Consider the following 15,302-nt stretch of genomic DNA (forward strand, 5'->3'; position numbering starts at 1 on the left):
TAAATCAACTTACGTATAAAGATATATTAGACAGTATTTGTGTTAAAAAACTGTATTAATTTGAAAACGCAACAATCTTGGGATATTTTGTTGGATAATCGGTTTGTTATTTTATTATTTAGATATCATTTATAATTTTAACATCTTTATAACGGAAACTTAATCAAAAACCGGTTACGACTAATGGTTTTGTCGGAAAGTATGGTCTAAATGATATGTTGCAATGCCACATTTACATTTTTGTACTGTGAGTCACGAGAAGGTCGATCCAAAATGATTATTCAAAATATCTATTATATAAGAAATAATATTAATAACCTTAACAAATATGAACGATAAATCTAGAACTAAGTTATATATATATATATATATATATATATATATATATATATATATATATATATATATATACGAGTAAAGCATATGAAAGTTTGTGTTATATACTTATTCTAAATATTATTAAAAGTTATTTTATAATAAATTATTAAACATAAATTTAAATAGTTATAAAAAAATCAAATTGTCTCGCTACTTTACGGAATGTTTAATTACAAAATATTTTTCACAGGTCTTGGCATTCAATTTAAATACATTTATGTTGAAAAAACCTTTTCAAATAAGAAAATTGTCTATTAATTATGATTGATTATTAGCAGTAATATAAATGTATAACAGTGTTCTTTTCTTAAACGTGATTAAACAAGTAAAACTGTGGCAAAAAGTGTGTAAAAGTGTGGCAGTCTAGCGGTACGGTTGTATTTACCAGTTGCTCCGTGTTCCTAACCTATATCCAGTATGAGTGAGTGTTCGATTTGTGCCGATCCGCTACCGTTACCTAATGAATATGCCAAGTGTACCCCCAGTGTGATTCTAATTTACATTTTATTTGTGCTGATATTTTGGAAAGTACCTGGATTCGTATGGGACAGTCTAGGCGGGATTCGTAGAAGTGCAAGAGTTGTACTGGCAAAGCGAAAGTAACCAAGGATACTGGCAAGGATAATATAAGTAGGGAACAGATTAGTAAAGTGCATGAAGAGTTTCTCAATATAATTGAAGACACTATTAAGCAACAGTTTTCTGAGTATCGGAAACAGTTTAATAAACAGTTAGAAGAAGTTCAAAAATCCTTAGAATATTTTTCTGGCAAAATAGATAGCAACTCAAAAAGCTGTTACACTCAAATGAAGGACTTACATGAAATTTGTACTGATTTACAGAGGGAAAACCAACAATTAAAAAAGGACCTAGATTCTTATAAAATTCAGATGGAGAATCTAGAAGAGTACAACAGGAATAAAAACGTTCAAATTGAGGGAATACCAGAAGTATCTTAACGAGAAACTTAATATTGTTATTAACAAACTTGCAGAGGTAGCTAGTGTCAACATGAACCCGGACACTGATGTGCAGGCTGTGCATCGTATACCAACTAGGCGTGAAAAGGGTCCTAGGCCTATTATTGTGCAGTTTGTAAACAGGCAGGTGCGTGATAATCTACAAATATATATATATATATATATATATATATATATATATATATATATATATATATTGGCAAAGTGCAGGAAACTGCGAATTTAATCGACTGATTTTGTTGCGAACGTACCGGATACCAACGTATATGTGAATGTCCACCTGACACCTTTCAACAAATAACTACTCTACCAGGCGAAAAAGCTAAGGGATTATGGATGGTAGTTTGTTTGGACTATTGAAGGAAAGGTTTTTGCGACACAGACAGAGGATGACAGAAGAGTGCATGTTACTTCACTTGACCAAATTGAGAAACTTATCGCAGGTGGTCATAAGTAATTTTAAGTGTTTAATGTTGTTTGTATTTTTTTCCATAAAATAATAATAATATTGGTCAAAAATGGAAAATTTTACATTTTTAATTTAAATATTCGAAGTCTGCGGAGACACTTTGATGAACTGTGCATATATCTTTACGGACTTTCATCAACTTACAATATGGTAGTATTAACGGAGGTGTGGATCAAGAGCGGGGAAGAAGTACGAGATACCGGGATACGACATGATACTACAGCCAAGGACAGAGAATCAATCAGGTGGTGTCGTTATCTACGTGGACTCTGACCTCCAATACTCGCACCGGCTCATCTCTTGTTATACTGCAGAAATAGTTCATATTGATTTTAACGTTACCGTCAACAATAATTCTTTAAGTATAACACTTTTTGGGGTTTATCGAAATTGTAAATATACATTTAAGGAATTTAAAAATGATTTTATAAATATATTACAGACAACAAACGACCCTACTATAATTAGAGGAGATATGAATATGTTAAATGAAAGAGGGGGGTTCAGCTATGGATTATTTAAACTTAATATCATCATATAGATTTCAAAGCTTGGTGAATGAACCAACTAGAGATTTTAATAATAGAGAAACATGTATTGACCATTTGCTGTTCATTTGAAATTCAAAAAATTTAAACTATGAAAGTAATGTTGTGAAATTGGAAATAACCGATCACTTTGCCCTCAGTCTCACTTTGTTTGTGAGTAGTAATACATTAAATAAATTAAAGTTCGTTAAGGCTCTGGATCAGAAGCTTTTTTGTAGACAGTTAAATTTAGCTGACTGGAATCCGGTGTACAATGAAATCAATGTAAATAAGTGTGTACAAAATGTTTATACGATTTATAATAATTATTATAATAATGCTTGTTTTTTGAAAAATCTTAATAGTAAGAGTAGAAAAAGAAAGGAGTGGATTTCAGATCGCCTTATTTGTTTAATAAACAGAAAGAATAAATTGTTTTTTATGTACAATAACAATAGAAGTAATTTGGGTTTAAGGTCAGAGTATAAGAGGTATGAAAAAAATGTAACAAAGCAAATTAATTACCTTTGAATATTGACCTTCACTCATCTGTGTTTGCCTATGCGGATGACAGCGCTTGTATGCTCTGCCTATAATAGGCAATCACTGTATTATAAAATAAACAGTGATCTAGAAAAAATATCTCAATGGCTAATTAGCGATAAATTATTGATAAATGCCAGTAAATCAGAGTGTATAATGTTTTTTGACTACTGTGAGATTAAAGAAAATCTTACAAATGTTTTCAAACTGTTTTGCCACGTGCATCATTGTATTTACGGTTGTTCTTGTTCCAGTATTGAGGTAGTTGAGTTTGTAAGATATCTGGGGATTTACATTGATCAATTTTTAAAGTGGAGACAGCATGTGAATATTTTATCAAACAGATTGAGAAAAATAACTTATACAATATATCATTTAAAAAGATACTTAAAATAAGATCAATTAAAGCAGATTTATATGTCTTGGTTTGAGAGTGTATTGAGATATGGAATTGTACATTTTGGAGGTACCTACCCAACCATTTTAAAGCCAGTTGTAATGAATAATGGCACGCCTTACGAATTATATGTATTATCAAACATTATGATAGATTAAGATATATATTCGCTGAGACAAATATTTTGACATTTGAATAGTTATATAAATATTCAATGGTTATGTACATTTAGAAATATTTACAAAACTTTGAGTTTTAAACAGCATAATAGGTTTATTGATCAGGTCAGGTTATGTCAATATCAATTCAGTTTTTTGTCAAAGAAGTTAGCAGGCATCACTTTTATAACATGGGTCCGACCAATTATAACAAGTTTATGATATTTTGTGGAATGATATTATTTTTGAGACAAAAAATAAAGTAAAAATGAAATTGTTAGACTTTGTTCATATGTAATGTTTATTTATACACACAAATTAAATTATTATTATCGTATTGTATTGTTGCTGTTTTGCTGTTATATTGTTGTTAATTTATATTGTTATTGTTATGAATTTATACTGTTATTGTTATGAATTTTTATTGTTATTTATATTAATTTTAATGTTATTGTTGTATTTTTCTTATATTTATTACTTTGTTGTTATTTGATTTGTTTATGGTTCAGGTGGTATATTGAAAAAAGAAAACATTTAAATGATAAATTATCTATGTTTATGATTAAAAAATAAGGTATGAAATATTTAGTGACTAAAGACTGCTGTTAAAATACAATTAGCATAAAATAAAATTAAAATGGCCAACTGTATTCCCGCACGCGCCGTACGTGGTGCATTAGGAATGATTAATATAAACTGTGTTCTGTATTATGTTACAATGAATAAAGGAATTTTGAACTTGAACTTGAACTTGAAAACTTAGATGTTTTAGCTTCTAAATATCGTAACTCTTTACAATTTGTCTGTGGTGTGATTTTAAAGCGATTTAAACTCTTTATGTTGTTTTCAGCTATAATGTTGGTTACTATTTTAATTCAATGCTCTCCCATGAAGACGATAGCAAGGAGACAGAGTCAATAATCTCGTGATCTGTCAACGTCTATTCTCCTTGCACATTCCTTGTGAGTTTATTTCTCATTATTTGTAAATCTAACAAGATATTTAGAGCTCAAGTCTCTAGCTATTTCAGGAAAATCTGCAGTAAATTACAAATAAATAACCTTTTTGAATACAGTAAATTGTTTACAATAATTTGTTCACATAAAACGTATGTGACATATTTTCACACCAACGCCTTTTTTATTTATTAAGGTTTAAATATATCATAAAGGATCATTGTAGGGTTATAAGTATTATTTTTCTTATAATAGATATTTTGAATAATCATTTTGGATCTACCTTCTCGTGACTCACAGTACAAAAATGTAAATGTGGCATCGCAACATATAATTTAGGCCATACTTTCCGACAGAACCATTAGTCGTAAACGGTTTTTGATTAAGTTTCCGTTATAAATATGTTAAAATTATAAATGATATCTAAATAACAAATTTAACAAACCGATTATCCAACAAAATATCCCAAGATAGTTGCGTTTTCAAATTAATACAATTTTTTTATGAAAATACTGTCTAATATATCTTTCTACGTAAGTTGATTTATAAATTTCATAAATTTATGGATAAATGAATAATATATGTAGTAGAATTCCCAACAAGCATTACTTGACATGCTTTGTTGTGGTTTCATACAAAATCTGTATAACTTATTTGTTAAGCTATATGTGTTCTCAAATACGATTTGTTTATCCTGCAACTTTATCGTTGATATCATAATTATATTTAAAAAAAACCAAAGTAAAAATGTTCGCTCACTAAATTCCATTAGGTAACTTACAGAATCATCAAACTTCATGTATCCTTTCTAGATATGAAGCTTCATGTAAAATGTCAAGTCTATAGATCAGTTAGTTTGCAAGATATTGTGCAGGTAGATAGACAGACATATGTAACTAAAATGTTTCCAACCGCTAAAGTGCTTGACTTTGTTAAAGCACAGTTAAACAAACGGCTAATGTAATTGTTCAAAAACTTAATCGAAATCATCCATCAAAATTCCGCATTTGGATCAAAGATGGCGGTGGACACTGTGAACTAAATATTATTTCCATTACGAAATGACGGGTTTTTGTGGTTCAGTAAGAATTTTTAAACGTAGTAAACTGAGTGGGATGAATGTTATTATAAAACTCCTTGTTTACATAATAATTAAAAAAAAAAAAAATCAAAACACATTACCATCACGTTTATTAAAATTGGTAAAAATGTCACTAATTTTGAGTTTTAATATTTTCATAAATTTTTTATGTTTGATTTTTTTAATAGCTATGCTAGTAAACACAATTTGTCATTACAATTTCATAAAAATGGTATAAGATAAATAGCATATACTAAACATATACTAAATTATTATCAAGTAATAATTTATCTAACACGTGTATGTTTATAATTTAATCGCATGCGTTGTATAACTAGAGGATCTCTTTTGAGTAATATTTAAAATTATAAAAATAAGAATAATTTCAATCAATATACATCAAATATTAGAAGGCTTGCTACGGCTGTCTAAATTTGGTCATTGTGTAATGGCTCTTCTGCACACTCGTGTAAGAAACTAATTTTATATTTGGAAATGTATTTCCTTGTAGCCAGTAAATTTCCCTGTCCTTTACTCAAGAGAGCGATGAGATCACGTGAAGGCAAAATTGTCTTTGAAGTACCTATGATGGATCAAACAATAATGTCATCTCCAATTATAACAATTATTGGAAAATCAAACACAAATAGATTATCTTGACTTTTTCTTAAACTGTCTTGATAATTTAATGATATATAAACTTTCTTTATTTTAATTTAAACATTCTAACCGCTGGTAGATTTAAGTAATATCTTTTCCTTCAGTGATCTACAAATACTACAATGAAAGTGACATTTATTTCTTTTGTCGTGATACTCCTCAGTTTATGTAAGTAATGTTAGAAATAAGTGATATTTTGTATGAAATATTGTGTTGTCATTTTTTTGAGTGGTGGAAAATATTAAAAGTTTGAATGGTAATTAGTTAAGACAATCTATTTTACTTCCTTTATATACTTTATGTCGTATGAATGAAAATAATATAGTAACCGAACAAGTTTTGACTAGTAAGATTAACGCCAAATGTAAGATGAACAAAGTAAAAATAAATGTATTGTTCACTGACACTTTCTTTTACTTCAGTGATGGTATCTATTAATAAAGTACTATTCCGTCACATAAATTTGCAACAAAATTTAGTACAATATTTAATTTAGCATTTTCTGGATAATATTACACACAATTACTTACTGAAGTACATAATTAAAGTATAATACAAATATATTTCAATCTGTTTCTCTGCACATTTTCACGCTATCTATTGGATAAGTACAACAATATAGTAGTAACTGTTTTAGAAAGGTAGGTACATTTTTATAACCCACAACACATACTTTATGTGTATGATCTAAAAAAATTGCATTTAGGCAAATTTAAATATACACAATCAACATTTAAAAACATTTTCATATAATTAGTTACTATCAAGTGTTCTAAATACACTATCATATAAAAATCTCGCGTGCGTGTCTTACTCAATCACGTTAAAACTATAAAACTGGTTATACTAACGTTTTACGTAGCTATTATTAGTTTCTATGGTTAACATATGTTATGAATCCTATTTATATTTCTAATATCCCTCCGATCTACGCCCTACTGGTCTCTACAGTTTTGAAAATCCCATAAAAAAGTATTACAGCAAACAAATATTATTATTAACGTAATCACCTGTTTGGTGTAAACTTATTTATGACAGCACAACCTTATGAATAATGAATTTAAGTGTTATTATAGTTTACTTTTAATTTATAGTCGTGAAAGTAAATAATAACCTGGATAGTAACAACAATTTAATGTTACACGATTTACTCCAGTCTCCTTTATGCCATGGCGATTGTTATTTATTGTAGAACAGTGGTCAGTTATCAGTACTGGAATTGTGTCTATATAATTTGTGCTAATTTACAAAATGTGTGTTTAATTTTATTAAATACTTTATATCTCGTATATCATGTATTTTCTTGTGCAAGGGATTAACACTTTTCCAGACTTACGCGTAAGATAAGGCAAACTTTAATAATAAATTTAAACATTTATTATTAAGTTTATAATTTTATCCGGATCTATACGACAGTACTAGCTAATGCTCTTGAATCCGCACGCGATTTCGCAGTCTGAACGTTTAGCAGTTTATGATTTCAAAACTATAAATCTAAAAAAAAATTAATAATTGTAAATTAATTGAACTCATGTTGGGCTGTTAAAAAACTTTTTTACACAGAATTGTTTATTACATTAAACAGGAATCTTGAAATAATAACACCAGTTTTCAAATGTAAATTTCGAGACTAAAGGACATAGCTAGGAAGGAATTTGGAAATAAGACTAGGACAACCAGAGACTGTAAAGAAATTCATGTCAAATTTCAGTACAATTGGTTTTTACGCGATTAAATAACATGCCAAGCCGGCACCATTATATTTTTATGTAATAATATAGATCAATAAATACATTACAGAAAATTATTTAATTCTTCATTTTATTTTTTAACAATACTTTAACAAAATAAAGATTTAAATTTAAACTTAATTCAATAGTATTTGTAATGTTGCTAAAATTATTAATTTATCCATACATACGTCGCACTTCGTTGGTAAATATCCTCAGTCTAACAACATAAGTAGTAACAATGTTACATTTACAGGTTTAGCAAGGGGGCTACAAATTCAGGGGCAACATCCTAGGGCTAACATCGTAAGCAGTAACAATGAGAAATCCAGTCTTGGGATAATTAATGGCAAAACCACTTCCATTCAAAAATTCCCATTCATGGTAAGTATAGCTATTTGAGTGTATGTATTATTTATTTAAATCTTTCATAAATACGTATCATAGCATATCTTAGTTAAGATGTTTACAATATTATCCTTCAAAATTGTAAATTTGTTTTAATATAAATAAAAATAAATTAGAATAAGAGTAATTATCAAGACGAAACTGCTAAAATGTAAGTATAAGAAAATGTTTAATACTTGCGTGCAGGTATTAAACTACAGGTAGTGAAACAGGTACTCAACAACAAAATATACATATGAATTATTTTTAAATCAAACAAATATATATATGTATTTAATACATAATTTAACTATTAAAGGTACTATAAATTGTATAGCATTTTATTTATTTACATATAATCTTACCTTTAAAACTGTATTTATGATTTGTAAGCATGTGTTATTTATTAGATATAGGAGTGTTGAGTTATCAAAAAACATAGTCTTGGTATTTAGTAACTTAGACTATAAACTATAATCTGTAATTAAAATTGTGAATGTGTGTAAACACATAGGATTATTATTAATCAATAGTGGTGGTATCCTTGGCGTATAGTACAACGCTGTGAATAAATGTCTGGATATTAGCAGATTTAAGCTGTTACCATATATTTTTAACTCCTGTTGCAAAATTACCTATTGCAGGTTGCCGTACTCCTGTAAAATGAATTCTATAGCACAGGAGTTATTCTCAACTCTCGGTGGATACTACTTACTGCTTTCATCGTATCTTGGTAAGACATAAACAATGGTTCTTACCCTTTCCATATTTTACTCATGGTTACAAAAATACTCTTATAAAACCTGAAATAAAGACATAAAGACGCGAGCGTGAATATATATATATATATATATATATATATATATATATATATATATATATATAAGGTCCATAAAGAAAAACTGGGATTTACTCATGTTAGAATTAAACATCTTTTCTGATACATTCGATGTGCTGATTCTATCAGAGATATTTTGTGACGAAATTGAGATAGACAAATTTAACATTGATAACTTCAGCAGAATTAGTGCATGTAGGGTGGGTAAAAGAGGAGGAGGTTTAGCCTTATTTTATAATACCTTAAAACTTAAATTTACCGAATTTAACATTCATACAGAATCATTTGAAAACATTGCTGGGTCATTACATACTTACGGAAATAATTTTAGTTGCAATTTGCAGATTCTAGCTCTTTATAGGCATCCAACTCAGAGCACAGGTTTTAGCGTAGGTTATTTTGTGAACGAATTATCAATTAAGTTGGATAAAATTTATCATAATGGGAATATAATTATGATTGGGGACACAAACATTAATATTAATGGTGACCTGGAGAATTCTGCTTTAGATTATTTAACGATGTTATTGTCGAAGGGACTGGATAGAGTAATTTACGACAATACTAGGGAAGAATTTAGAGGTGAAATATTATGTTCATCTTGCATTGACCATATATTTATTAGAGAAGTTTCTACTTTCGAGAAAATTGTTGGAGGCGTTATTAGGTCTAAAATTACGGATCACTATCCTGTTGGTGTAAAACACAAATTTGTACAATCCATCACAAACTGTAGTGCATCTTTGCCCAAAATAGATAATATAAATGAAACTAGGTTGAAATTAGAATTAGGTAACATTGATTTATTAAATATGCCTATAGAGAACTCAGATATGGCCTATAACTATATAATCAACAATCTGAAAGCATTATACGATAAATGTAAGGTTATAAATAAACCCCAAAACAATAAAAAAATTAAAAATAGGACAAGAAAAAGTAAAGAGTGGATGACTAATGACCTGAGAGACCTGACAAAGGAAAGAGATAGGCTATTTAGAAAATCGAAGGCGAGTCCTACAAATCTAGTTTATAGGAGGAACTACAATTGCTTTTGAAATAGAGTAAATAGTGAAATTTCAAAAAGAAAAAATGAGTACTATAAACATTATTTTCAGAACACTAAAAGTGACCCTAGGAAACTATGGAATGGAGTAAATAAACTATTGGGCAGATTGAAAGATAAAAATTCCGATAACCAAATAATGGGTTCCATATCAGACTCTGTACAAAATATAACTAACGGATTTGCCAACCAGTTTGATACAGGGGTGATGAAAATTAAACATCACTGTGCTAATAAAGAATTTACTGGTACGTGTAACAATGCAAAACATAGTTTCTATATACCTAAGGCAACTGCAACAGAGATTAAACGTATTATTGATAACTGTAATGAGCACAAAGCTCCAGGAATAGACGGGATTAGGTACAAAGATCTGAAAAGTATATCTGCATCCTTGGCTCCTGTTCTGGCCAAAGTTATAAATATATCGATTTCGACGGGGGTATTTCCAGAAAATTTAAAAACTTCCATAGTTAGACCAATATACAAAAAGGGGCCCAGAGAGGCCTATATTAATTACCGTCCGATTGCATTGCTTTCAAGCATAGAAAAAATAACTGAGATGTTCATTGTTGGAAAATTAAATAAATATCTTAATGAATGTAGTTTAATTAATGAAAACCAATTTGCATTTCAAAAAGGCAAAGAAGCGGAAGATCTCTTACATGTATTTGGTACATATATTAATAAACAATTATATAAAGGATGTCACGTACTGTGCCTATTTATTGACTTGTAAAAGGCATTTGACACAATTGATTATTGCAAAATGGCTGAGACACTTAAAAGCATTGGGGTGGTTGGTTTGCAGCTGCAATGGTTCCAGTCCTATTTGAAAAATCGGATGTTTACAGTTAAAATTTCCAACATATTTAGCACTTACAAAACAAATACTTGTGGGGTGCCCCAAGGTAGCAATCTTGGGCCAGTACTTTTTAATATTTACCTTAATAAAGTGTTTGAAACTGTAAAACATGTAAAATTATGGGCCTATGCTGATGATTTGCTACTAGTAGCAAGTCATCATTGCTTGCCGACAGCTCAATCCATGTTGCAGGCCGACTTTGGCCGGGTTTGTGAATGGTTTCATGACATGGAACTGATCGTGAACTCGGAGAAGACGGTTATGATGCACATTCACTTGAGAAATAAAAATGTAGCAATAAATCCAGTAATAAAATATCACAAGTGTTCCTGTCCAAATTTTAGAAATTCAACAAATGGAATAGTAGCAGTATGCAGTTGCAAAGAAATAGAACTGGTAGAAGATTGCAGTTATTTAGGAATAATAATTGACAGTGGTCTTACTTGGAAAAAACATTCTGAAAAAATTCAAAAGAAAATGTTGTCATGTATGACTGCGTTTTATAGATTGAAAAACACCATTAATTTAGAATGTAAAATATCCAGATATAAAGCATTAATTGAGTCTATTATTAGATATGGAATACAACTGTATGGGTCAGCAGCGAATTGCCATTTGAATAAGATTTGCCAACTTCAAAACAGGAGTCTACAGCTGATGTTTACACGCAGCCCAGATGATATAAATATTAGCAATCTACGTAGGGCGAATACATTAACCCCTCAAGATTTTTATAAATATACGATATACGTGAGATACTTTGGTAATGACGAATACATGATGGTAAACTCTAATACTACATCTGCAAATTTAAGAAACACAAAAAAACTAATTGTTCCTTACATAAAAACGGATTTTGGGAAGAGACTGGTGGAATTTATTGTGCCTACTCTTTACAATAACTTGCCTAACCACATTTACAATGAAAATAATTTTACAAAATTTAAAGAATCTGTATATAATTGGTTAGTTCACACATATTAATGGTAAGGCTGAACATTTCCTGATACTTTATGGACCTTGTTGTTGTTTTGTTTCACTATAATATTGTTTTATTTCATATTTTTAAGAACTGTTAATGCCAAAGATGTATTCCTGTAGTTGTATTGATGTTTTTCTATGTTCATTAGTTTAGATCACTGTTGTTATTTATTATTGTCATGTTTACTAAGTATTATTTATATATAATTTTACTCATTACAAATAATATCTATAAAAGACAAGACCTATCTACAAGTGTTTGATTATATATCTGGCAGAGAATGTTTTGCTTTCTTTTATTGTTATGTGTACAGTTTAATAAGATATCTTTATTTGTTTACTAATTAATTCAAGTATATCTCTCTAGACTTCTGTTATCCTCAGGGATGGATTTTTATTATTGTTTTTTTTTCTGTTTAAAACTTAAATAATATATTTTTGCTTATTTCACACTTTAATGAACATATTGAATAATCGACTAGGTATAAGGTAATCTGAACTTTACGTAAAACTGATGATTGCAATTTGCTACTGGTGTTCCATTAATACTGCACAGTATAGCACTTTGATAATACATCAAGTAAATCAACCGGTAAAGTACTCAACCGGTGCTTACCAATTTAATAAGGAATGCATATTTTAATGGTTCTAGAGGTAATCTCCATTGTTCTGTATGTAGTGTTTCTGGTACACTATGTCTACTAAAGGATATAACAATTACTAGTTGTGTTTAATTATTTGAGCTTATATTAGAAATGAATTTATGTACTCGGTTACTATCTGTTGTTATAAACGACTAATATAGAAAGTTTGCTAAGACCTGCCAGATTGAGAGTTGCTTGAATTTTTATTTATTCTATGCACTGAATGTAAATATAACGAAGAGTGTAGCTTTAATATATAACAAAATAATTCATATTATATCTAGTATTAAATGTAAGTTATTAGGGGCAATATCATAGTTATCAAGATAATGTTATTTACCTGGAAAATAGAATATCCAAATTTCCACTTACACAGTTGAATAATTTCAATCACACTTTACACAACATTTAACAAAGACATAACCGACACACAGTACGCCAGCATATGTTCAAATACTTGTATGCGAAGAAAAGTTATTAAGTAAGAATGAATAAATTTGATATACATAATTTCTATAAAATAAATAAATTAGAATAGCTGTAACAGTTGTAAGAACCACATTTATATCATATTAATTCACCTCGATCCGTCTGTATGTAGGCTACACGACATGACTGTTGGTTCTTGCCCAATGCACGGAAATTAATCGTTTTTGAAAACATGTTTGAATTGTACGTAATATTTGTCTACCTCTTCCGATAACCCAATATCTTTAATGGTTATTACACAAATGGATAGGAATGGGTAATAACTGATAAGACTAATGAGTTACTTAGTTGACCGAGTCTTTTGACTATTCGCCACGGTCAATACCATCGACCTATTCACCCAATTTATTTACTTTTCTTCAACTTTTCAGTTTATCTAAAAGCTTAATCAACAGAATGTTCTAAATATTTAATAGTGTTATGGGAATGATGTATTGTATTAACTTATAGTCATAATCAGACAATATTTTTTAATCACTCCAAATTAATAATTTCACTGTTGTATGTATATTATATACCAATGTTCACCACAATTAAATTAAAAATACTAAGTTAAGGACCTGAAAGATAATTAAATGTAATTATGTATCTCAACTGTAGTTAAATATAGTTATATAGGTTCCCGCTGACAAGTATTGTACTTAGCGGGGCCTCAGAAATGTATAATTTCTTGGATAAACGCAATTCAATTCAATTCAATTCAAAAATTCAATATATATATATATATATATATATATATATATATATATATATACATATTTCTATGAATAGTTATTATTAAATCACAAACATTACTTTCTCCGAGGAGAGTGTGCATGTAGAGACTGTGTATGTATTTAAAAAAATATTAGGATTAAACAAAGATTGACTGTTTTTGGACTTCATCTGTCTATGATGTGGGACATCTCAAAAACAAATTGGGATGTCAATTTGTAATTTTGCATGTATCTTATTTTCTACTAAACAAAGCTACTCTTTTCATTATGTTATAAAGTTTAAATTTGGCACGGTGGAAATTTGTCAAGAAATCAATTAAATATAGATTTGAAAATTAGACATAAACATTAAGGTTTGTACGTAGCTTTATTTCGTCCCCTGGCAGATATAAAGTGTATTATATCAAATATTACATTCATATTAATGTTCCAGAGTAATAATTGGCCAGTAAAGATTTTTGAGTGGCAAAATGGCTGTATAAGGTTGCTATGTACCTTAATTATCAATAGTCTATAGTCAATAGTCAAGTATTTATTGTGGAGACAAAATGTACATTTTTATAGCTAACGTCAAATATCTAATAATTTTGACACACATGCTACATCGAACTCTCATTCATACATACATTTCACACTCACTCTGCTCCATTCATCGCCAATTTTTTACCCACCTCTTTTCGAGAGTAAGTCTACTGATTGTGCGGTCTCCCAGTTATACACCATAAACTTGTTCACGCTATAAAAATTGTTGGACACTAAACAGCGTTTCAAACGAGTTTTAAATGCTTTATGCGTAGGCGAGTTTTTAATTTAAATTGACAAGCTGTTGATGAGATGAACTACTGCCTGTGAGGGCAAACTTTCTTGGACTACCGTCCTGTGTCTCCTTGTTCGGTAGTTTTCTCTGCCTCTTGTCTCGTACGAGTAAACTTCCCGACCATTGTTCAAGGTAGATTTAAGCATACAATATGACGTTGTTTCTAAAATGTAGAGACTTGGCAGAGTCACTAGTTTCAATCTTTTATAAAACTGGTCTGCACGACCCTCTTAATTTTAATTTTGCCATGATGCGTATCGCTCGTTTTTCAAACTTGAACGGTCTTAAAAATTAGTTACTTGCACATGCACTCCACAGCACAAGTCCATACGTGAGATGTGGATAGATCAAGCAATAATAAGCCGCCATCATAACCTAAATAGGGCAGTATTTAGCTTGAGACCTCAACACATAAATGCCTGAGGCTAATTTGGAGCAAACGTAATCGATATGAAAATTTCATGTCAAAACTTGTTCAAGGTAAATTCCGAGGAATTTCGAGGAACAGACCTCTTCTAATACGGCCTCATATAACACGATGGCCGGGCCATTTTCGCAGTCTGTCAATCGCAAAGAAAAATTTAGAACATTGGATATTGAAGAATTTTCTTTTAGATTGA

General features: G+C 29.6%; 1 protein-coding gene across 1 annotated transcript in view; it reads left to right on the plus strand.

The window, feature by feature from the left end:
• Positions 1 to 1,974: 1,974 nt before the first annotated feature.
• LOC124363618 (transmembrane protease serine 9-like) overlaps positions 1,975 to 15,302 on the plus strand; it is a 43,462-nt gene continuing 30,134 nt past the window's right edge. The window contains exon 1 of the mRNA XM_046818876.1: positions 1,975 to 2,072. Coding sequence (XP_046674832.1) covers positions 1,975 to 2,072 — 98 coding nt within the window. The remainder of the gene's footprint in view (positions 2,073 to 15,302) is intronic.

Source organism: Homalodisca vitripennis, chromosome 5, assembly GCF_021130785.1.
Source record: "Homalodisca vitripennis isolate AUS2020 chromosome 5, UT_GWSS_2.1, whole genome shotgun sequence".
Classification (NCBI taxonomy): domain Eukaryota; kingdom Metazoa; phylum Arthropoda; class Insecta; order Hemiptera; family Cicadellidae; genus Homalodisca; species Homalodisca vitripennis.